Below are 26264 nucleotides of genomic sequence, written 5' to 3' on the forward strand. Positions count from 1 at the left end.
AAAACCTTTTTTTTAAATTTCATATTTCATTATGGATTTCAGAAGTGGATGAGAAAAAGAAAACATCACAAAGGGAAAGGCTTGGATTCTATAGATATATAAACTCCAAAAATGCTGAGAACTAAGGCTAGTATTGTAGAATAAAACAAAACTATCAATCAGACGGAATATAAACAAACATCAGAAGTGGTGAGAAAGTACAGAGTGAAACGGGCTAAATGTGAGAGAAAGAAACACAAAGAAAATATAGAAATTCATTAAAACATACAACTAGCCATGCGGTATATATCCTAGAAAAAACCAAAACTGGTTTTTTTTTTCACTGTGTTCAAATTTCTCAGAGGTCATTCATAAGAATGGGAAGCCTTATTTCATGGGATGGTTACCTGTAAAATGCGAAACGAAATCGAAATGAAACGAAATCTACCGAAGCGAAACGACACCTACCGAAACGGGTACCCTTATTTCATACGAGATGCCTGCTGTTGTAGGCACGGTGAAATAAATACAGTTCGTATACTTTGGAGTATTTCTAAGAACTCATAATTTTTATGAATGTACACTATACATGTGCAAAGATTTATTTTGAATTTTTAAACATTAAATCATGCATGTGCTTTAGTTATGATATTACAGCTAGGAGATAATGAATTTGTTTAAAATGTGACGTTGCTTTGCCACAATTTATGACGTTACAAGCGTTTTCTGTGTAACGGTAAGGTCGTGAGTTCGAGTCCCGCTCGTGCCATGGCCGCGCCAAACTTAAGACCTGAACATGGTTTAACGATTGCTCCTTCGCCAAACGCAATTAGAAGTGAGAATCGCGGGTATTTCGTGGTGATCTTAAAAAGGGAGATACTGTGTCGCGGTAGGCGTTGGCACGTTAAAGAACCTTCACTGCTACAGTCCTTGAGCGCTAAGCATAGGTCTAGATTTGTGGTACCTCACCTACATGTAAAGCTGGTGATGGCTCAGTATTAGTGAAAATTCCTCGACGAGACGTAAAATAAACCATCCTTAGATATCCAAGATTACACCGATTGCACGCATGATCCACAGACCCTTTAACGTGCCATTCACGCCTCTCATCACCTCCGATTTGCAGCTCATATCCGAAAGACTCGGGCTTCCCACTTCCAAGTGTCGAACGTTGGCGATTTTTACGCCATAGCTTTCATACGACCATCACACAACAGGGCCGCCGATGCACCGTGATCATCTTTAGAATACCCTGATATATCTGACATTTAAATTAATATATTTTCTAAATAAGGAATAAAAAATATTCTGGAAATTGTATCTTAAAGTTAATTCAATCAAAATCTTCAGTAGTCAAAATCTACGTGTATCTATTAATACATTAATACAATAGAAGACATTTTTGTGGATTATATCATAAGACGTGACTTCTTGGGATAGTGAGGTTTATAATGATGAACTTATCTGAATCATTCAATACACAAATCAGACGTAAAAGGTTGTTAATCCCTTACTTCAAACTTAAAAGAATTAGAATTACATTATTGGGGCTCACGGCGGGTGTGACCGGTCGACAGGGGATGCTTACTCCATTGGTAGAATCAGGCGCCTAGGAGGAGCCGATATCTTGACTGTGATCTTCACTATTTCATTATTACAGGAACACACGGACCGAAGCTTATATTGTAGTGTGTTTTGCGAAGTTTAGTTATTGTACACACCTTTTCAACAATGCATGTAACAATCGATTCTGATGATGTTACTTGACGAGGGCCTAGGGGCGGTATATGATACAAACGAGCGAAAGTGTACAATTTCATGTTACTTGAGTACATGCTAATTGCTCCGCTTTTGAAATATAGTCTATGGAACAATCTTGTTAAGAGTGGTGCAGATGTGTAACGGTGATGCCTTGCATAAAAGATAAAGATAACAGTCGCTTCTTTAACGAATACAAAATCAAGAGTAAGGCACACACAGATAAACACTGACCCCTGGACACACCAGAGGTGGGATTAGACAAACACGGACCCCTGGACACACCAGAGGTGGGATCAGATGCTTAGGAGGAGTAAGCATCCATCGCCGACCGAATGACCTCGCCCGCCGTGAGTTCCATATTATCAAGTCAAGTGACTTGAGGGTAAACTTTGGAGTTAGAAATACTTTTCTCTTACAATTAGCGCTTGCTGGCTTTAAAATAACTGAATAGTGGCAGAAAGCATACCAACTGACCGTGATGATTCAACGACATTATTTTTATACTGAAATGTCGAGTCTCATTCTGCAATAAGAGTTCACATGCAATCTGACCCCAAAAAGACAAAAGGATTATATCTTCACATTTCATAAAGACTTTCATTTAATTTTGATTAATTTCAAAATTCTGTCTTGGTTATCCAACCCATGTCTCGTCCGTTTGACATGCGCACACGGGACATCCGTCCACGATCTTATGACCATGCGCACAGTAAATATCACACATGACGCCTGAGCAGAGTTTATGCTGAGTTGGTTCTGTGGTTGTCGAGATAACTGAAATAAAAGTGTTTGAAATTATATAACATTCTTACAACAAAGGGCAGCTACTAAGTTGCAATATTTTGTTTCTTTTAAATACTGTAAATGTATTACATTTGGCTGTGTATTCTATTTAGCGCCTTTGGCGGAACGCAGCTTCCGCTAAATCAAGTACATCGTTAAATGCCATCCGTAAATCTACATGTTTAAAGTAATTCAGGAATGCGCTAAATCAAATCTACGCTAACTTGTTGAAAAAACGATTTCCGCCAAATATCGTACACGCCAAATATAATACGTTTACAGTAATAGATGACGCGTCATGAGACTTTGGGTCAAAATGAGGTAATTGCGTAATAGAGAAATAACGTCACAAACATCGTATATTGTTCAGTACATTAAAAAATTCCGCAACGTTTTTTAAAATGTTATTTTCTTCTTCATATTTTGTTTTATCAAAGTTTAAGAAAAAATATTTAAAATATAGTACTTACAAGTACCTACATTCAGCACTTTAATTTTTAGCCTCAGAAGAGAATATATTGCACGTTCGCAGATTATATAACGGGAGTTATTGGCTCTTACAAAAGTGAAAGTAAAAGGCATTTTTCTCCCTTTGAAGAGAGACGTACTGTCAGTGTGAGTCAATCGAGCTGTACATCGAGTGTCTGTACTCTGCGCTATTCCATCATTGATTGCATACGACAACGAAGAAACGACCGGTTTTTTTTTCTGCGCGATATTCGGAGTATAGAACTATATACATCCGAATCTGAGAGCGATGGTAGTTGTGGGGATGATTAATAAATTATAACGGTGAAAACAGAAATAAACAATTATTACGTTTGTGAGTTTGATTCAACAGGCATTATATAGAAGAAAACATAAATACGCAAGTACATTTTTTCCTCGAAACTCGCGTGATTGCATTTGTTACACAATGCTAAAATGCAGAGAGATCACCACCGAGAACAATGTGACGACAGGGACATAGCACCAACGTGGAAAGGGGTGTGACAGCCAGCGAAAATGTTGGACATCAGGGAGGGGGAGGTTAAATTCATAAGTTAATCTTACGTTTTCGTTGCTATAAACAAAAAGTGAAAGGCGGCAACAAGCCGATGCATGGAACTTTGCAAGCAATAAGAACTTTCCACTTGAATGTACTAAAAAGATGGTTCTCACTTGAAAAACCCCATGTTATCCTTTCATTGAGTATAATTGGGGGGTTCAGTGAGATTTGTACCAGCGATGATCTTTTTAACAGCGTGGTGGAGGAACACGTAGACCTTGGGGACTGGTCGTGTCCAAGTAAGTACTTTCACAGTAACCAATGTTGAAGTTGGCCGTGATAAAAGTAGATAAAACTAGCGCCCAGACAGCAAGGACCATTAAACGTGTTGTAAGATGTTGTAAATGCGAGAAGTCAAGAGTGGTTTACTCAGAAACAAAAATATCCTCAGAAGAACAGAAAATTATAATCTGCTGAATCAACATGCTTCTCGACGAATGCTTTGTGAGATGCAATCTAACTTTTGATATAGCACTTTTGTACCGTACTACAGTTCAGGATGCTTAAAAGATTTGGCAAGGACTCTGAAAACTCCGTGTGAGAGAGAGTGGGGAGTACCCTGTGTTCCCAGAATATTCTGTCATACTGAAGCGAAAACACAGCATCAAAGATACTCTTGAACTTAAGAAAACCAGGGGGAAAAATGACTTTTCGTATTGAAACGAATACTTGCTTTATCCACACTGGTTTGCTTTGTTTTAAATTCATATAAAACACAAAATCTTGGAAAGCATGCTTGTTGGGTCTTTTAAAACATATTTTATAATAATATTTGAATATTTTGGGACTGGTAGTATGATGTATAAATATGATTTAGTATTTTCAAAAAAGCTAGATTTGGAGGGGAAAAACCTGCCTGCCTCATCATTTTTTCGACAAAAGTGCCTAAAGAAGCTAAACATTAATTTCTTTAGCCATAATATTTGTTCTTAATAAATATCATAACATTGTTTAGAATTGATTTCAAATTGAGTGCATCAATGAGTTTCAAGTGTTACTTCAAAATGAATGAAATTCTACACCATAATATATAATATTCGTGACGTCATATCATCGGAACCATGCAAGATAAGACCAAAAAAATTTCAAATTTGCAATTAGGCATACATCTGTATCATTTTAAAGCAAAAATCTCATTTTTGATAAATTCCTCACAATTATAACAAAGTTACAGAAAAGTGCTTCGAGCGAACTGAAAGAAAAATATTTGAAATTATATAGCACGCTCATAGCAAAAAGCTGCGAACGAACAGAAAGGAAAGTATTGAAAATTGTGTAACACGACTAAAGCCAAGTGCAGCAAGCGAACTGACGGAAATTATTTGCAATTATGTAATATGCTTCTAGCGACGTGAACTAAATAAACTCTTTTTGGAAATATATTATATTTTTGGCTCCACTTTTTTGGCACGCTGTTTTTGGCTATATTTAGCTCTAAAACTTCATAGTTATTTCGGATTTCAAACATTTCGGTTGAGCATCACTGAAGAGACATTATTTGTCGAAATGCGCATCTGGTGCATCAAAATTGGTACCGTATAAATTTTACATACTAATAGTGAAGGGCTCCGAGCGAAATGAAAGAGAAGCATTTGAAATGATGGAAGCTATGTATAATGAAGAACTGAGAAGGAACCCTTGTGATTTTTTGTAAACGTATATCATTATATCATTTTATATTTGGCACGCTGTTTTTCCCTCTGATAGCTCTAAAACGTCATTGTTATTTCGGATTTCAAACATTTCAGTTGAGCATCACTGAGGAGACATTATTTGTCGAAATGAGCATCTGGTGCATCAAAATTGGTACCGTATAAGTTTTACATTCAATAGGTTCATATTGTTTTGATAGTAAGGGAGATAAAATTTCGCGGTAAGCATGGATTCGGTAGAGGCTTGTTCGTTGTAACCGTGTTTTACTGTAGAATTTTACAGGTGAAAATTGACAAACGTACAGCGCACTTAAGATCACTTAAGGATGAGCGGGGCAGCGGCTTGAAAATATAATCTGTCAATGAATTTGTCCTGATCCTTAGTAAAATCATAGTAAAGGGGACTCTCAATAGAATCAACAGAAATATTTCCAGATCATGCGAGTGTTCTCGTGATTGAAGGCATGGGCATGTAAGAGTTACCTTCCCTGAAAACCAGTGAAAAGTGATGACCAACACCTCAGAGTTCTGTATAACTTCCCTTCGATTTAGTTTCATTCATACGAACTAAAGGGGTCAATATGTTATATTATCTTCTCAGATTCCATGATCAATGAGTAGGTGAAGACAACGAATGGTGATTAATTCAATTAATCCTCAGTAATAATATGCCGAAGTTCCCGGGGGTCCACTTTTGTCATTCTCTTAATTTTTTATTCCTTATAGAAGTTATGAGATATATCATTGTTCCTTATCTTCATACTGTTCGCTTTATAATGATCTACAGATTCGTCCAGACTGGCTCCTCACAGTGGACGTAGATACATTCACTTACATCTTACCTTCAAGAAGTTTCCAGAAAAGTTCAAAATCTCAGGAAATATGTGGATCTGACACATGGTATTGTGAGATAAAGGTTGTTAAGTCAAACCAACCACTTATACAGCGAAACGCGAGAAGGACGGTTGGCATCGTGAGATAAAGGTTATTGAAATGTATATTTCAAACTCACCACTTTAACAGCGACAAGTGGAAAGGACATGCAGTGTTGTGAGATCAAGGACATTAAGATGTCTATTTCAAACCCACCATTTTTACAGCGACATGCGAGAAGGACACGTTGTGACGTGAGATGTATAGTTCAGACTCACCACTGTGACAGCGACATGTGGGAGTTGTGAGCTAGGGAACGTTGAGATGTCTATTTCAGACTCATCAATTTTACAGCAAGATGTGAAAAGGGCACGTGGTATCGTGAGACACAGGTCAATGAGATGTCTATTTCAAACTCACCACTTTTACAGCGACATGTAGGACACCCTTTTTCATCCATAACGTTTCCAAATGGACACCATATCATACAAACTGGCCCACACAAAACGGCATTCAGATCCGCCGCCTCCACTGTAATTAATGACGCATGAAATGATGATGTACTTTTCCGGTTCATTAGTCGATTTAAATATCAAACGGTAATTGTTACATTAAACGGCATAATGATTTACCAATGCAACCTCTCTTTGGGTAAATTATGCCATGTGTGTTTCATACCATTGCTAGGCCGTTTTTTTTTTACACACGACAGGGGATGCTCACTCCTCCTAGGCACTTGATCCCACCTCTGGTGTGTCCAGGGATTCGTGTTTGCCCAACTCTCTATTTTGTATTGATTATAGGAGTTATGAGATTGATCACTGTTCGTTATCTTCACCTTTATACGAGTTATGAGATTGATCGTTGTTCGTTATCTTCACATTTATAGGAGTTATGAGATTGATCACTGTTCGTCATCTTCATCTTTATAGGAGTTATGAGATTCATCACTGTTCGTTATCTTCATCTTTATAGAAGTTATGAGATTGATCATTGTTCGTTATCTTCACCTTTCATTTAGACAACAGATTAATTCGTTTACCTGATCGATACCTAGAGCTCATGGCTGATGTGACGGTCGACAGGAGATGCTTACTCCTCCTAGACACCTGATCCCACCTCTGGTGTGTCCAGAGGTTCCTGTTTGCATAACTATCTATTTTGTATTGCTTATAGGAGTTATGAGATTTGCCGTGCTCCAACCTTTGTATTCTTTATAAGAATTTTTTAGATCCATAATTGCTCTCATCTTCATTTTTTCATAAATATCACCATTACAATCGCTATGAAAATGTGAGAGATAACAGTTATCAGAGTCATAAATACAAATAAAAAACGAGAGTAGGGCAGACTTGGACCCCTTGACACACTAGAGGTGTAAGCATCCCTTGTTGACCGGACACGCATGGAAATGATAAACATATTAAGTTAGTAAATTATTAATATCAATTTTCATATTAGATATATGAATTATATATTTTAAATTTTACCATTCAAAGCAGAGAGGAATCCTAGGGCAAAGACTAGAATATTTCTCATTTCTTCCGCAATGACTGCACAGACTGTTACGGATTTAAATGATTATAAATGAAGCGATAGGTGTAGATATTAACCGCGATAAGTATGAATATTAACCGCGATAAGTATGAATATTGACCAAAGATAAGAATGTCGAAATATTAAGAAATTGCGAAATTGATCTGAAATATGTCAGAGATTCTACGATCATTATGATCATTTTTACCATGGTTTTGTTATGATTATGCTGAAGATGATAAATTTGTATTGTACGAACAAACTCATGAATATGTGTAAGGTAACATCAGTCATATTTCATTGTACAGTGTAGGATGGAAATGTTGACATTTTCCGGATTTCGAAAAAAAAACCAATCTGGATATATATTTTCACTTTATTCAGACATTGAGGTTAATTTTCTAGTAATTTGTATAATAAGCATATATTATAATATCGACGGTTTTGACGGTTTTGCTAAATAGAAATATGATCAACCACCTTCTGATAAAGATAACACTACTGTGGAATTCTCGGTTAAGTGTGACCTCTGCGAATCACAACCTCAGTGAAGATAAGGACAAGAATGAGATATATATACGATTTGGATGTATTGTGTACGAAACTTTTCATGTCATACAATATAAAAAAAATCCCCACCCCCTCACAACCATCCAGTCTTTTATCTTCCGATTTTGACCAGATATTAACCGTGTGTAGAAGCAATGATACCAAAAACAATGCTAAGGTATTCAATTGATATTTGATTCATGGCTTAAAGATTACCTTTGAAATACAATTAAAAACAATGTTATGGGAGTACGCTAGAATTGGTTCAAGTTTTGGTTCAGTGCAAACAAGTAATCTTTTTTTATATTATTTTTCAACAAACATTCTGTAAATAGTTCATGGAATATCTTCATAATATACATGTAATATAGAAATACCGAAGTGTTTATTTCTTTCAGAGAGAGAGAGAGAGAGACAGAGAGACAGAGAGGGGGAGAGAGCTATGAAAACAGGTCATCTGATAGCGTTCATATTAAATCCCAAATTGGGTTACTCCTTTTCTTTAGATTTTAATTATTTAGTGTATTCGTAACGTTTGTTGTTTGTGGATGAAATATACCAAACGAAGTATCGAAATTAGACGCTTGAGGTCCATTTAATTCCTCTATACTGCTATAACTGTAAAAACTCATCCCCTGAACAATGAAATGATAAACTTGTCACGTGGCACACGATGTTAATCGTGACCAAATTCTTATCAAAATGGCGGCCTTAGGAATCTCTGTAAGAATGAAAGGTGAGATTAGGTTTCTGTTATGTCAATATTTAAACGATTTCATCTGGAAAAATCAAATCGAAACGTTTTCACTGGAAACAAATTTAAAACGAACCGTCCTTCTAGAAAACCACGCTTAATAGTAAAATAAAGAAACGGTATTAGAGTTACTCTTATGAAATCCTTTATTCATACTCGATGACAGCCGATAATGTTGGGTTTGGTGTCATGGTTGTAGTATCTCCAATTAACAAATATAAAACAACACTGAACCGTTGTCATGGTATTCATTAGTATCGTGCTTGTTTCATTTTACCTCGAGAAATTTTAACTTGTTATATAAACCAAATTTTCATGTGTACTTTACATTTGAGCATTCTGAGATTAGGAAACACGTTTACTACTCACAGATGGTTACGAGTATTTCATTCTTAACAGATGTGTATAGAGAATTTATATCTACAGGCGTATATAGGTATCTTATTGTTTACAAATGTGCATAAACATTTCATTGTTTACAAATGTGTTTAAATATTCTATCGTTTTACAGATGTGTATAAAATTTAATTTTTGACAGAGGCGTTTAAATATATCATTGTTTACAGGTGCACGCGGTGTACAAAAAGTTTCACTGATTACAATTAACCCTATATTGGTGTATACAGCCATTTTATCATCTACAGGTACACACACTTCCGCAGTTATCTCCCTTCTGGTGATCGTTGTTTCAATGATCGATTATATCAATGGTAAGAACAGTAATGTCTTCCAATCACCCGTGAATATCCATTATATGAATTAAGACATGTCATCATCATTGTGCTTTTCATTATTTGTTGATTTGTCACACACGCTCACTACAACAGCTGATTCCATATCATCCGTGAATATCCATTATATCATCATCATTGTACTTCTCATTATGGTCGAGTGGTTAGCGCATTGCGCTTAAAACTAGTAATCCTAATTGTTCGCAAACAATTAGAGGGCTTTCCACCTACCATGATTAACACACACACCCCCCCAAAAAAATTAAGAATATTCAAGATGATGTAAGAAACTCAAAAAGACCTTGAAAATGAAAAAAAAAAGTTTCATGATAACCTTGACCTCATTTTGAAGGTCAAAGGTCATCGGTCTTCATGCAAGTGCTCCCATGCCTCTATCTATATTAATGTAAAAGTTATAAGCTTAAAATGTTAATCAAGATATTCAGGGGCAATAACTATGCTTAGGGGTTTTCGGTTCATTTCAATTAGCTTCTCAATGCTAAAACTACTATTAAAGATCTAGAAAATGAAGAAAAAATAATTTTGATGATGACCTTGACCTTTGACCTTGACCTCATGTTGAAGGTCAAAGGTCATCGGTCTTAATGCAAGTGGTCCCATGTCTCTATCTATATTAATATAAAAGTTATAGGCTTAAATAATGATATTGGAGACTTTCAGGGGCAATAACTATGCTTAAGAGTTTTTGTATCCCTTTGATTAATTTTTCTATGCAAGAGGGTTTTACTGTGAATTCATTAGCGAAGGTTTCGTGTCTCTATGACTTTCCATTAAGTAGTAATAGCGATAACAAGGTTTTCAACGCGAGTCTCCGAAATGCACAGAGTGGTCAAAGTTCAAAATTATAATGCATACTATCAGAACCAATCCAGAAGTCAATACTTACCCATATAATATTTCAACGCTACCTTAAGCAGGAAAGAGAGTATAAAAAGAGCTATTTTTTCCTTTTTTCTGATAGCCTTGACCTTTGACCTTGACCTAATTTTCAAGGTCAAAGGTCAACGATCCTATTCCAGTTGGTCCCATGTCTCTACGACAAACCGTTCTCAAGTTCGACATGTTTTACGAATAAATCGCAAAACATAAAGAGGCATTAACTCCCTTTAGGGGACACCAAATCCCTTCATTTGAAATTCTTATCTTCTACTAATTACCCTCTATGATTTAGAAAAGGTTTTATCCTCCTATCATTTACGGTTTAAAACGAGTAGCGGTAACAATGATTTCTGTGAAAGGTCCAATAACTCCGTAAGGGGTCAAAGTTCAATTACGCAGGGTGAACTGTATTCGTTTCTCGAGAAGTACTATATGATGGACTATAAAGTTTTTCGATAAGTCTTAAGAGGAAAATTTTTTTTTTGACGGCAGGAAAATAATAATAAACAGAACAATATCAATAGGACTTTCCACAGAAAGGTGGAAAGCCCTAATTACACTGCATCTCACCCCTGTCGGCGCGGGTTCGAATCACGCTTGCGCTGGTAAGTGAGAAAGTTTCCCAGTTTACTTTCGGAAGGTCGGTGGTCTCTTCTCAGGTACATTGTATCTGGGTTCTCTCTTCCACCAATAAAAACTGGGCGCCACCAGATAACTGAATTTTTTTTAGTGTGTCGGCAAACATCAATCAATCAATCAATCAATCTCATTATTCTTTTAATTGACACGCCCACTGCAACAGTTGGTTCCATTTTTTATGTATCACGACTACTGTGGGTCACACTTCTTTGGCGGGAACTTATTTCATGTGGATGCATGATGTATCTATTTACGAGACACAACTTTCGCGAATTATTCTCTATTGCATTAGGATTGGATTTTCCCGAATGGCTAATCTGACAAAATAACGAGTAAATGATATTCTGGCGAGTAAAATTTGATTTACAGTAACACATTGCAATATACGTCTGTGATAGCAGTGTGTATGTGTATTACAGCGGGAGGACCACTATGTTACTCGTGTTTACACGTGGCACATCAAAGAGACTGCACTCGTATCGTGCAATGTGGAAGCCATCAGGTAAGTACTCCATTAAATTTTCCATTGTGTATCTCAACAGGTTTACATGAGCCCTATATCTATATGTAGAAATATGCAGGCATACGATTAATTAATTGATATAAATACAATGTATATCCTCTAATTATCATTTAAGGATACTGTATATCCTCTAATTATCATGTAAGGATACCGTATATCATCTAATTATCATGTAAGGATACCATATATCCTCTAATTATCATGTAAGGATACCGTATATCCTCTAATTATCATGTAAGGATACCGTATATCCTCTAGTTATCATGTAAGGATACCGTATATCCTCTAGTTATACCGAACCTGCAGGAGCAGACCCAACAGCCCCAGAATAGAGGGAAGGGAGCCATATATATTTTTGTTGTGCTTTTCGTATGAGCGGTATCTCAGTGTGTAAAGGGGATCAAGGTTGTAGAGTGTTGAGAATTTTTATATTACGTGACGATATGAAAATGAGGAGCATGTTTGAAGATTTTTACAAAGTTTTATTTTCCAAATGGTGCTCAGAAAACTTTTGCCTTGCATGTCTAAACCATTTTTCTAGAGGTGCTTTGGCAGGAGATTTCTTACCCCAGATGGGCTGATTTATTTTTCCTCCGGATGTGAATCAATAGCGGTAAGTATTTGTTTTACCTATAACATATCTTATTCCTCAATCTAAAATAAAGATATCCATTGCTTTTTTGCAATCATTTTGGACGTAAAACCTTTTAGACACTTTTTAACCATTTTCTTCTTAGCTTGTCTTTGTATAAGAATTAGTAAACACATTTGTGTACTGTACTCAATCCGTGACCCATATACTAATTTACAACGTATTGATAACCTTAAAGACCCAAATAAAATACGGTACGGTTTCTTCACGGATCAGTGAATGTGGGAGGAGCTCATCTATAGTCATTGTTATTTACCTGGCCAAGAGATCAGGGTGCTGTGTATACTTTTGATGTACTCAGGGCCGTCTGCAGTGTTTCTGTGGTCATAGTATTTGTATTATGGTTGCATCTCTATGGCTAGATGACACACAGTCTACACCACCCCCTCTTTCTCTCTTTTACTCCCAGTCATTGGCTCAATGAATAATTTCTTTTATAAATATAGAACTATCATAAATTGATAATATAAATCATTTCAATAAGTTACAAGATGTAGAAATTGATGGGCAAATTATTGTTTGATTTCTGATTGTGTAATTTATAATACATGTATATAGAGGGGGGATTACAGTTATATTAAAATTGCGTTGTTCAGGAGTCTTTTTTAAAACAATTGAATCACGAGAAAATAGCAGTTGTGGATAGGTCAATGCTATCAAAACTCTAGAATACAGGGCTTCCTCAAGATCTAAAGAATGCCAGTAGGTACTGATCGGTATTGATATCAAAACACCTCTCTGAGGTAGCTCCAGACCACAGTATCTACAGATGTCACTACACCTGAGATATATTGTTAAATGTTTGATTGACAGACGGCTAACAATTCGGGATGTTAACTTAAAGATGGGTCTTTAACTCATAAACGGGAAACAAACCCAATTAGATCCTTACCTGATTTTTGATAATATTTGTGTCTTTTCTAAACACACTGCCTTTATTTCTTTGGGGAAGATTGATGGTGTCATCTGGTAGACCATCATTCATTTTTCAATATCTCCATTGAGATCTGACATGAACTTGGTACGTGGTCAACTTCGAGCGTTATAGGATTTGATCGCGTGACCAACTTCATGTCATATTCCAATAGCACTAAAAATTATATCTTATTTCGTAAATACTACATGTAACTTTATAAAATCCTCCTAGGATTAGGGCTTACCAGGTATCCTGTAAATTTCCCGAAATATGGAACATAAAACTAAATGAATCGTGGGTGAAAGGTGAAGATAACGAACAGTGATCAATCTCATAACTCCTATAAGCAATACAAAATAGAGAGTTGGGCAATCACGGACCCTTGGACACACCAGAGGTAGGGCCAGGTGCCTAGGAGGAATACGTTAAAGGGTTTGGTAAGCTTAGCTCGAAATATTCAGGCAGATCCTTTTGACGTAGCAGATGGGGGGGCCACTACCAGATAGCAGATACGCGATGTTAAGTTTTTTTGTATGTAGATAAAAATGTCATGTCACACACATCCTTGATTGAAAATCTGTAAAAAAAAAAAAAAAATAAAATAAAATAAAAAATACCCTCTGAATGTTGTAAATGCTTCGAATATGAAAATGTGAAGTTAACGAACATTGACCAATCTCATAACTCTTCAAGGAATTCAAAATCAAGAGTTGGATAAACACAAACCCCAGGACACACCTTGTAACCAATGCTTGTGGAGTCAGAAGGCTAACCACAAGAACAGTTGTTAGAGGGTCCCTGTTTTGTGTGTTTTAGCTTTGTGTTCTTTTCATCTAAAAATAAACATTATGCTCTCAGGGATGTGGAGCGAGACGATCCTACAACCTGGACCATACAAACACCTTGCTGCAGAAGGCGTCATTAAGGGCGGGGAACGGAGATATTCAGGCCTGCGACCAGTGTTGTCAGGGGGACTATTGTAACCTGCAACTCTGTGACATTCCAATACGTAAGTGAGCGATGAAACCACCGCCGAATTATCAGTATAAGCAAAACGTTACAGTGGCATCAGTTGATAAACATCACCAGTCTTGATATTTACAATAAGGTAATGAATTATTAAAAGAAAAAATATATTTTTTGCACCTGTAACCAACCTTTTCAGAGGGGAAAACAAAGAATGTCGAAGTTATATTTTGAAGAAAAGCCTTTGTTGTTGAGTAACAAACAATAATAACGAAATATCAGAAAACCTAATTTATCAGCTACTCTCTAGTTCTTGATAGTTTATTTTATATAAAATTATTTGTAATTTGAATCATGAAAATCAATTTGAAGGGGTTGAATTGATGGTTACAGATGTGATGATTAATACTAATGTAGTATTAAGTCCCATTTAGCATATTACACATAAAAAGATGAAATAATGATAATCTATTTCTCAATTCATTTTCAAAACATCATGATCTTAACTCTGTAATTTCTACATTGCTTAGTGACTAATAGATAGAGAGACAAACACATACATGGAGAGAGAGAGAGAGAGAGAGAGAGAGAGAGAGAGACAGAGACAGAGACAGAGAGACAGACAGAGAGAGAGACAGACACAGAGAGAGACAGACAGAGAGAGATGTAGATAGATAGATAGATAGACAGATAGATAGACAGACACATGCATGTAGACATATAGATGGAGAGAGAGATAGAGAGAGAGAAACACATGTAGATAGATAGATAGATAGATAGACAGATAGATATGAAATGAAAATATATTTGTATAAAGCATTTTTACTTACAAATCATCTTTCTAGAGTTAAAACAGCGATGTCTGTTTTGTGATGACGTCATAAATCCCGAGGATTGCAATCTTTCTCTTCAATGTGACGAAGATCAGGTAAGTCTGTATAATAATCTAACGACCTTTAAAGTCTCACATTACATCAAATTTACTTTGTCACGGTATCACCGTTAAACCGAATTATTTGATGCGGGTTTTTTTTTTTATCATGACTCCAAGCTGAAAGACGACGTTATCAAATCAGGTGTTCATGTTGTGCAAGGAATTAAGTGCAGTAAAGCATTGAATTCTTCTCTTACCTTTCTAGTATTGCTACACGGAACATATCTATGTGAATGATGAAAAGAGATTCAGGATGGGATGTGCCCAAAAAAGTGTAAGTATGGCAGATTTAAAAGTGTCCAAAATATGTCTGTCAACCGTGAACCTGTAGGCACAAACTGTTCATTTTAAACGTCTATTTAAATTTGCAAATTGTAAACATTTGTCTAAGATGAGTTTCATTTGTCAACTGTAAATTAATCTCCACAGACTGCGAAGTTTGTCATTGATAAACCAACCAATCATTACAGAATTCAGTTGTTTCAGTGTCACAAAGTTCATTACCGTCTTGTACAAGGGATGCTATTTTTAAGACATTAAACTACATATGGAAAGAAAAACTAAAGAAAACAGTGATATATCTATCTAACAAAAATCCCATAAATATTCCAAAATTTAGAGTAGAGCAAACACGGAACCCTGTAAACCTAGGTGGGATCAGGTGCTGAGTAGGACTAATGATTGTCACATTTGCATGTTGTTTTTACGACATTCCAGAACTCCCCTGTTAAGACCAAAGCTTAGTTTCATATTTGTTAATGCAATGATGGAAATTTGGTATATAAATATAACTCCAGTATTGACTAGTGTTTTCAATTTGATTTGCTGAAGTGAATCCTAGCAAATTGCAGTTGTTGAATTTACAGGGATGTATAGTTGCTCAGGAACCAGTGGTCGGGAGAAGAGATTCCCATGGTTACAGAAAAGCCCCGCCCACAGAAAGCCACGGAAAAGCTCCGTCCATAGAACGCTACAGAAAGGCCCTACCCACCGATCGGACGTACTGCGCTAAGTGTTGTACAGGACCTAACTGTAACAGGGACCTCTGCACATCTAGAACAGGTTTGTGATATTGTTTATGTACAGGTTGAATATGATTTAGGATTACAGGGTCTTTCAGAAAATATGAAACCATTTTTTTTTTGTCCCACCTGAATCTCTTGCCATGTCCAGAAATTCTGAAAAATTATATATATTTCTAGATAGTTGAGAGTGTACTGACTCTGATAAGATGTGACATTGCTGTAGCTGCTCACGTTTCTGTGAAGTCATTGCTGTAGCTGCTCACGTTTCTGTGAAGTCATTGCTGTAGCTGCTCACGTTTCTGTGAAGTCGTCAAGCATTTTTTGCCACAGTTCAAAGATTTGACGTTATCTAAATGATTGATGCATTCTGAAACATTCACAAAATATCGTATGTAGAATGCGCTTTTCATGCCTATGTGATTCGTTTTTTTTCTTGAAGTATCTATTGCTTTCATTTCCCCCATTTTTAGCACTGTTTTGCGAGGGGGTGTATCGAGAGCGGAGAACATATTGATTAGTCGCATAGACCACAAAAAAAGAGTATACAAAATTGTGTTAAATGCAAAACAAAATATTTTTTCCCAAAAACTTGCAGGGAATTCACAGTATTTCATATTGCTTATAGGAGTTATGGGATTGATCACTGTTGGTTATCTTCACCTTCCATTCATCACCACTTTTCAGTACCGAAATAATTTTATTCAACAACTTTTTTATTACTTTGAGTTTTCCCATTTCAAATACTGCTGTTCAAGGTGGTGTAATATCAAGACTTTTTCTCAACAATTCTCACCACAGTACGCACGACATAAAATCTTAGCATCCCTCCGACGAAAAACTATTTGTACAAACTGTGAAGATATTAGTAATTCTCAGAAGTTGTCAGTACCGAAACCCCAAGAAGAGTAACCATCAGTATTTATCAGCAAAGTCAAATTGATAATGTATTCAAACCCGAAGTTACTTAAATGTGTATTTGGTCAATTATACCTTAACAGTGAATGTTTCATTAACCTTATCTTTGATTGGTCTCCTCTTTACAGTTATTAACCAATACGAATTGAGCTCACCACCACCACTCGTGCTGTGTCAGGACTATGACGAGTCAGCTTGCAGAAACGGACTAACTAATCCCAGTTTTTGTCAGGACCAAGTCAATAGACAACTGCATTGTCCCAGGACCTGCAACACATGCAGTAGGTAAAATTATCAAAAAAGTGAATTGTTGTCATTATGCAGGTAATGGGTATCGGAATGTGTTTTTCTCGAATCGCTTCACTTCCATTTATACATTTGACACGTGACAATGTGTTTAATCATCCGGTTATTACATAATTGCTGGTAACGTAAAATTTGGAGTCAAAAGCATATGAATTTTAAGGAAATCTTTTGAAGTGTCCTGACTTCATGATAATCATGAACGCATATGCATGACAGTTTTGATTGCCATTTTCTATCTTCAACGTTCCGTTCTCGATAATAATCATAATCGCCGAGAACAGTTTCGTTCAAAAAGTTCAATGTTCTTTTTCTGTTTCACAGGTGTAGAAGTACTTAACGAATTTTAAGCACCTATAAGCTGTTTATTAACCGTAAATCTCAAACTAAACAATTGCTGATGGAACTCGGATGATATATTCTTGTGTTAAAAGTTAGAAACTCTTTTCAAAAATTAAGGATTATCTCCCTCATACATAGCTGTGATCCTTGGACAAATTTGACCCCATTCTTTGACACCCTTTTTAAGTTTTTACAAGGTTATTGTCATTTCGGATTTCCAATATTTCGGCTTGAGCATCACTGAAGAGACATTATTTGTCGAAATATGCATCTGGTGCATCAAAATTCGTACCGTATAAGTTTTTACAATCTATACTCTTCATTCAAGGCATTTCATATCAGGGATGGATAGTTGTGGTTAAATAGTCGGAGCTTTTCCCTTCTGATTGTTCGAATTTCACTTGCAATTTTGCCGTGTCATACTTAAGGAAACATATTATTTCTAAAGAGTGTTTATTTCAAGTCGGAATCTTAGTTCTGTTCGTCGCAGCAAGCTTTTACACAATGATGTATTTTAGTTGATTTCGCAAATTCTTTGGTCGTTATAACGATCTAGTTCGTCAATACAACCTGGGTCAATGCAGTTTGTCAAGTTTCATACCGATTGCTAGGCCGTTCTTGGCACACTAATTTTGATCACGGATGCCTCTGTTTACCTGACCTGGATATAGGGCTCACGGTGGGTGTGACCGGTCGACAGGGGATGTTTACTCCTTCTAGGCACCTGATCCCACCTCTTGTGTGTCATATTACACAATTTTGCATTCTTGTCGAACTCATTTTATCTTCTTCACCCCGATAAGACCGAGGGCCATATTGATGTACAATAACTTGATATTGCCAGGTGAGTTCCGCATATTGATGTACAATGACTTGATAATGCCAGGTGAGTTCCGCATATTGATGTACAATGACTTGATAATGCCAGGTGAGTTCCGCATGATTATGCGGGAACGAACAGTGTGAAGGAAAGACCACTTTATTGAGAACAAACAGTTTTAAATGAGAACGGAACGGTTTGGTCACGGAACAGAGCGCTTTGTCCTGGAATGGAACGCAGAAAGCTTTCAATGGTTTAGTGTGGGAAAGGAACAGCGTATCTATTGTAGCAGTACGCTTCAGGGTGTGTACAGATTCTCGTTTCCAAGCTATGTCATTTACGAAATTTTTTTTTCAGACGGACCTCCCATCCCTCCTCCTGCAACAACCATAACCACGACACCAGGTACTACACACAACGTAGCACGTGCTGTAATAACGATCCGTTGGTCATTGTTCTGACGAGTCGGCGCGTTATATACGTTTGTGAAAAGGCATTACCCCTGATACATGTATTAGAAAACGCGTGTCCGCAACAGTTGACAAGGTCAATCACGTGCTGACAATAGTGACGTAACTTCTCAGCTTCAGTGGGTGTTTTGTTGAAATACAAAAATAATGGATTGCATTGGACGGGATATTTTGGCGTGTTTTACTGAATAGGGACTCTGCTTGATCTGTTACATCCTGAAACATTATAGATTATGTATAGTTGTAACGATCCTTTAAATCCATTCTAAACAAGGGAATCAGTGCCCAGTGCATCCCGAAAATACACTCCGCATATAATGACGCTCTACATGTCCGTTGTTAGGTCCTCCTTCACATAACGATTTTGAATTTGACCACGGATTGCGTCGTTGACCTTATCACGACAATTGGTATGAAACACTTCAGAGAACGTTTGACCCTAAAACAAATTGTAGTTGCATGTTAGAGCGTTACTACAGAACTAAAATTCGCAAACTTCCTTCTGAAAATCCTGTAAAATCAACATATCTGTTAGTGACCTACCTAGATTTAAAATTTGATCATTCGCTAATCATGTACTCGTGAATAATAGCCTAACAATAAGTACGAAACACGTTAATCAGCATTCGATTTGATAACATGTTATATTTGCAAATTGAATTATTAGAATGATCATGTAGTTTTTGAAATTCTATTTGTAAATCTTGTTCTCAAATCAAAATTGATATATTTCACGGATACAATATTTTCTATTTAATCATCCTCACATTAAAGTAAATATCGATTAACATGCATATCAATTAAAGTGAATATTGATTAACATGCATATCAATTAAAGTACATATCGATTAACATGCATATCAATTAAAGTGAATATTGATTAAAGTGAATTTTGATTAAAGTGAATATCGATTAAAATGAATATCGATTAAAGTGAATATCGATTAAAGTGACGATCTATGACAAATGTCTATTTTTCTGACGTTCCAATAACATTATCACATGAAAACTGTAACTGAAATATCATTATAGGTGTCGCTGTTACAACTCCCGCGACTGGTGAGTTCATTTTTGATTTTCCTCCAACTGTGGTTATCGGTCAATTTGGTTTTTGCTTTAAATCATATGCTAGTCTACATAACTGTAATTGATCATCTTGTCATAATCATATCCATAAAGAATGAAATGTGATGTCATCACCGTTGCATTCCGTGGGGATCCGGGTTAGAATATGTCCTCGGTACCCCTTGCTTGTCGTGAGAAACGACTAAATGGGGTGGTCTTTCGGATGAGACCGTAAATACCGAGGACCCGTGTCACAACAGGTGTGACACGATAAAGATTCCTTCTTGCTCAAAGGTGATAAACGCCGAGCATAGGCCTAAAATTTCGCAGCCCTTCGTCGGCAATGGTGACGTCTCCATATGAGTGAAATATTCTCGAGAGGGACATTAAACAATATTCAATCAATCAATCATCATCGTCGCAGGCTATGCTACTTGTCATTGCCTCTAATATCTTGGAGAATCATTCACTTTGTTTGATTTATTACTGTGACAGTTGGACCATGCGTAGACGGAGCTAACTGCCAACAGTACGCGTCCTTCTTCTGCAATCCCTCAAACCCAGGCGGACTCGATGTATGTCCCATCACATGTAAAAAACCAGAATGCACAGGTGAGATTGTATGCTAATATTCAACATCCATCGTAATAAACACAGATAATGTCTATATTGCTACATATTATGAGATAAATAAATCTTGTGTATATAATTGTACTACCATTTTGAACTTCCACCGTTTATCGAATTATTTTAATTTTATTACCAGGTGGCACCACGGGTAAGTTTATATTCGGTTACGGAACATGGGTCATTCAAAGTTTTTGTTCCAGTTTTTGGCACTCTAGTTTTCATTTTAGCTCTTACAAATTTATTGTTATTTCGAATTTCCAAAATTTCGGCTTGAGGATCACTGTAGAGACATTATTTGTCGAAATGCGCATCTGGTGCATCAAAATTGGTATCGTAATAAGGTTTATATATACATATATATGAAGCAGATGCATCGACAATGGTGATCCTGTTACTAATATAGAATATAATGGGATGGATTATTTAACGTCTATCTCACTATTTTCAGATTTACATATTTCATTCATTTATTTACAGTAAACCCTACATCGCTACGTAAGTAAATACTATTGAATAGTTGGATTTCGCGGGTAGCAATAAATACTATTGAATAGTTGGATTTCGCGGGGTAGCAATAAATACTATTGAACAGTTGGATTTCGCGGGTAGCAATAAATACTATTGAACAGTTGGATTTCGCGGGGTAGCAGTAAATACTATTGAACAGCTGGATTTCGCGGGGTAACAATTTTCGTGAATTTGATGGGTAGGCATATCCCCAAAATTTCAAACCACAGCGAAATGCACAAATTTTAAAACGTTCCATTTCCACAAACCATATCCACAAATTTATAGTCCAACCAAGGTGTGAAACCCGGACCATTCACGAAAATTGACTCCCACGAATTTAAGGAAGTTAGCTCCTGAGCTTTTGAGCACAACTGCGCAGGATGCTACATCTAAGTATTTAGTGGTTCAATACTGATCCCAGTGGTGCAAACATTTCATACATCTATTACTAGCTGCAATAATGTAGCACTCTCCGATTTTTTTAGGGGGGGGGGGGGCTACAATTCCGTAGGATCTCCGTAATGGCGCAAATGTGGCTTCACTCCCGCAACATTTTCGATCATTCTAAACTTGATGTACGTAAATAAAATGATATTCTATGTTTCTTAGTCAATATATAAATTTACAACCGGTAACTTACGTGAGGCTCTGTTCTACCGTTTTCAACAATTTTGATCTATTCCAATTTCTCGATTCATATTTGTGCGCCATGTTTGATGTACTGAAGTTTCAATTTCCGATTGTCAAGTTATTTGCAGATGCCTAGACTTGCTCAAGTCTCTATGTTTAATAATCAGTGCTCTCTTTAATACTTTTGATAATGCCAAACATTAGGTGACATTAAGTATAGCAGAGAGCAGAGAAACACAGTAAAATTTGGATGAAATGATAATGTAATAAAAACATAGAGATTTGAGCAAGTCTAGCAGATGCTATATAAGGTAGTATTTACATCAATGAACAAGTACGGAGGCGAAAGCTATTTCGTCGGTATTAAAAAGGTTTAGATTTCATATCAAGTTAAAAAAAACGCACAGCAGAGCGTAAATTATTCCTACAGCTATATGATTTTCCTTTCTTTGTCAGAATGACTCGAGTAACTACATTTTCGTGGAGATTGTCAATGTTTAGGGTTTTCAGTAGATTCACCTACGAGATCTCGCGATAACAAGCATGGCGTTGCAGACGAATAATTTTGCGGGCTGTACATGATGTTTTATGAAAAACACCTTTATTAGACATGTCCAAGCACAAACTGGGTACTCCTTTTGGTGTAAACAACGTTTGGGACTAATACACGGAGCTTATTATTGGTTATTCAAAAAAATATTTTGCACCATTACGGAGATCCTATGGGATTGTAGCCCTATCCCGAAAACGTCAGACTAAAAAAATGGATAAGGCTACATTATTGCAGCTAATCAATTATTGAACTCTATCCAATTGAAAATTTTTGTGTCAATTCAATTTTTGAAAGGGTTTGGCAGCGACTATATTTTGTGGCGGTAGGATTGATTGCTCAAAAATTGTTAAATCTGCGGTGTCTGGTTTTCTTCTTCAAGATATGTTCTATTTTTATACTCCTATACAAGTAGGTGGGACTTGGAACTAGTTCAAATGTTGTAATTTATAAATTTGGTTGATATATTTTCCAAGCAGACCACCGATTCTTCAAAAAATTTAAATCAATATACTCGAGATTTTGTATAATAATTCAGTATTTTCGCCAATAATTAAAAAAAAAATAGATCTTTAACCCCCACTTTTTAGTTCTATTCTAACGTTTCAGACAAGACCTTGAAAATTTTGTGAAATTTGAAATTGTTATTACTCCTAATATATCCTTTAAAACTATCAAATTTGATATCATGATTTTTTGTCGTAAATGTAATGCAAAAGCATTGTGACCCCAAGATTTCTTTTTTATTTCATAATTCTCCTTCAATGAAGAAGAAAAAACTCTCCAAAAAGTTTATATTACTCCAAATCTCAGGTGCGAATCTCTTTAAATAATTTCCCATTATACTAACATTTCTACCATATCATACCACCAGCTATTCCTCGATGTATATATCGTACAGGAAGTGAGGTTTTCTCTCTAAGCCATTTGAAAGGGCGGTACATGAAATATAATAACACGTGTAGTTTTAAGTAAAAGCTAGGTAAGATCACGGGAGCGTGTTCTCAGTATGATCAATTTTTAATGTGCTTGATTGCTACATTCTGTGAACATTATATTTGATTACGGTAACATTACAGGCTGTTGAACTAACATAGAGATAACATTTGTCAGTCTATCTCCTCCCATAATTTTCAATTTAAGACTTTCTTATTTTACATACAGCTGTAGTGTTCGAATGGGTATTGAAAATGTGCTTGTGTCACGTACTTTCATTTTTGTTATTCCTGAGAACTAAGTCACTTTTGAAGAAATATTACATAGTAAAATAAACACCAATTGTTAGACCATTCTTAGATTATTGATTTTTGACTATGGATTATTCCGTTGATCAAGATATAGGGCTCACGGTGGGTGTGACAGGGGATGTATACTCTTCTTAAGCACCTACTATCTAGGGATCCGTATTTGCCCTGTTGTTAACTTTGAATTCTTGATACGAATTATCATCACTTTTCGTTATATTCACTTGTTCAAGAAAATACTGGATAATTACAGCCTGTGAACATCACATATCTGCAAATCTTAACGCTTTAATAATTACTTGATTATCACTTGAAAATTATTTGGTAATAGCTTGATAATGGCTTGATAATGACTTGATAATGACTTGATAATGGCTTGATAATGACTTGATAATGACTTGATAATGACTTGATAATGGCTTGATAATGACTTGATAATGGCTTGATAATGACTTGATAATGGCTTGATACTAACTTGATAATGACTTGATAATGACTTGATAATGGCTTGATACTAACTTGATAATGACTTGATAATAACTTGATAATGGCTTGATAATGACTTGATAGACTTGATAATGACTTGATGAATGCTTTATAATGACTTTATAATGATAATTGCTTGGTAATGACGTGGTAATTAATTGATAGTGACTTGATAGGTTATTGGTAATGACCTGGTAATGACTTTTTAATCACTTGATAATGACTCGGTAATGGCTTCTTAATGAATTGATAATTACTAGACCCTGACTTGATAGTGATTTGCTAATGGCTTGGCAATGATTTGGTAACGAATTGATAACGACTTGGTAATGATTTGTTAATGACTTGATAATGACTTCATGATATTTATTTGATAATGACTGGGTATTTACTTCGTAATGACTTGATAATGACTTGACAATGACTTGATAAAAACTTAATTGCTTGATAATGACTTGGTAGTCACTTGATAATGACTTGGTAGTCACTTGATAATGACTTGAGAATGATTTTGTAATGACTTGATGCTCACTTGAAAATGACTTGATATATCATTTGATAATTACAGCCTGTGAAGACCCCATTCCTTCGTGCCAGTGTGAATATTTGCAAAATAACTTGGACATATGTAGCGATGGGGACCCTGAGCTTCAGAAATTCTGTTGCTTTTATTGCAAGAAATTTCATGACCCCAGCTGGGTTTGCTCTGCTCAAGACAAGACAATATGTAATGCATACGAAAAACCATTTTCAACAGAGTGAGTATATCAGTCTATAGAATCACGTGATCTTGATTATCATAAGGAAGTGTCCAATGAAATTGTAACATATTTGGGACACGGAAACCGATTTCACTTTTAAAGTTCTTATTCCTATCTTTTGTTTTCAGAATTGCAGGGCTGAATATCACCTGTCATACAAATTAGCATTAAATACGTATGTAATACTGGTGACATATCACTGTTTTAATTAATGGGGATCTAATAATGGTGAAACATCAACAGGGGATGCTTACTCCTCCTAGGCACCTGATCCCACCTCTGGTGTATCCATGGGTCCGTGTTTGCCCAACTATCTATTTTGTATTTCTTATATAGGAGTTATGAGATTGATCACTGTCCTTTATCCTCATCTTTGTATCAATTACATGTACATCGGGATTCTTTACTTTGACACAGCGAACAGTGATCACATGAAAAACATTGCCGTATTGCACAATATTAGACATCACTCACTATGAAGAAAGGAGAAAAAATAAGAAGAAAAATCAGAGTTTCTAATTCTCTATAAAAGCGTGTCATCTGATTACAATGCTTTTCATCATAATACAGACCGCCCAGTTTACCTGATGTAGGGCTCACGGCGGGTGTGACCAGTCGACAGGGGATGCTTACTCCTCTAAGACATCTTATCCCTACTCTGGTGCACGCAGATGAAAGGTGAAGATAACGAACAGTGATCAATCTCATAACTACTATAAGCAATACAAAATAGAGAGTTAGGCTAACACGGACCCCTGGACACACCAGAGGCAGGATCAGGTGCCTAGGAGGAGTAATCATTCCCTGTCCCAGATCCTATTCTCTGTGGAAGTAGTGAGATTGTTCACTGTTCCTTATCTTCATCTTGACAGACACAACATTTAACAATATTAATCTAACTTTTCATATATGTATGATCAGCACTGAAAAAGAGTATGTTATGGGTTGTTGAATTATAGCCCTTAGTAGGTTTAACCTAAACGCTCTCGGGTATCATATAGTTAATTTCGTTTGGAAATGATTAGGCAGAGATTGAGTCGAGGTGAAATCTGTATCTGCATTGCGGGCTCCATCAGAGACGACAACACGCCTAAAAGTGATTCATGCCTAGCACCCTCTGGTGAATATTGTAAGTGTTCCTTTAGTGTATAACGACATTGATCTATGTCACCATCCTATTTCCATACATCTTTATATAAGATGTCGACCTGTCCTGGTTTGTATGAAAAAGGTAAAATAGCATACGGTGATCCATATCATAAATAATATACGCTGCCTGGCGTGATTCATACCCGATTGTTAGGCCGTTTTTGGCAC

The 26264-nt window shown here is 36.2% G+C and overlaps 2 protein-coding genes across 3 annotated transcripts; one reads left to right on the forward strand and one right to left on the reverse strand.

The window, feature by feature from the left end:
- Window positions 1–2317: 2317 nt before the first annotated feature.
- LOC125663474 (antistasin-like) lies at window positions 2318–7723 on the reverse strand. The gene is made up of 3 exons (XM_048895762.2): window positions 7587–7723; window positions 6517–6627; window positions 2318–2514 (listed from the first exon to the last, which is right to left on the reverse strand). The coding sequence occupies exons 1-3, from the start codon at window positions 7633–7635 to the stop codon at window positions 2375–2377; spliced, it is 300 nt and encodes a 99-aa protein (XP_048751719.1). The 5' UTR covers window positions 7636–7723; the 3' UTR covers window positions 2318–2374.
- Window positions 7724–8841: 1118 nt separating this feature from the next.
- On the forward strand, window positions 8842–25134 carry LOC125663470 (uncharacterized). 2 transcript variants are annotated; one of them, XM_048895758.2, is made up of 16 exons: window positions 8844–8917; window positions 9580–9645; window positions 11625–11707; window positions 12270–12341; window positions 14155–14305; window positions 15108–15190; window positions 15402–15470; window positions 16063–16258; window positions 17265–17417; window positions 18959–19006; window positions 20104–20130; window positions 20632–20748; window positions 20903–20914; window positions 21244–21261; window positions 24755–24944; window positions 25076–25134. In XM_048895758.2, the coding sequence occupies exons 1-16, from the start codon at window positions 8884–8886 to the stop codon at window positions 25110–25112; spliced, it is 1356 nt and encodes a 451-aa protein (XP_048751715.1). In that variant the 5' UTR covers window positions 8844–8883; the 3' UTR covers window positions 25113–25134. The 2 variants fall into 2 exon arrangements, with proteins under 2 accessions (XP_048751716.1, XP_048751715.1); XM_048895759.2 differs by lacking the exon at window positions 21244–21261 and having other exon boundaries at window positions 8842–8917.
- Window positions 25135–26264: the final 1130 nt, after the last annotated feature.

This window comes from Ostrea edulis, chromosome 8 (genome assembly GCF_947568905.1).
Source record: "Ostrea edulis chromosome 8, xbOstEdul1.1, whole genome shotgun sequence".
NCBI lineage: Eukaryota > Metazoa > Mollusca > Bivalvia > Ostreida > Ostreidae > Ostrea > Ostrea edulis.

Coding starts and splice junctions, on each gene's coding strand:
- LOC125663474 (XM_048895762.2), bottom strand. CDS start 7,635: ATGAGAAATATTCTAGTCTTTGCCCTAGGATTCCTCTCTGCTTTGAAT. Junction 6,628..7,586: donor ATTCCTCTCTGCTTTGAATG/GTAAAATTTAAA, acceptor CATTAATTACAG/TGGAGGCGGCGGATCTGAAT. Junction 2,515..6,516: donor TACATGTCGCTGTAAAAGTG/GTGAGTTTGAAA, acceptor CTTTTATTTCAG/TTATCTCGACAACCACAGAA.
- LOC125663470 (XM_048895758.2), top strand. CDS start 8,884: ATGGCGGCCTTAGGAATCTCTGTAAGAATGAAAG. Junction 9,646..11,624: donor AATGATCGATTATATCAATG/GTAAGAACAGTA, acceptor TGTGTATTACAG/CGGGAGGACCACTATGTTAC. Junction 15,471..16,062: donor TGGGATGTGCCCAAAAAAGT/GTAAGTATGGCA, acceptor TTGAATTTACAG/GGATGTATAGTTGCTCAGGA.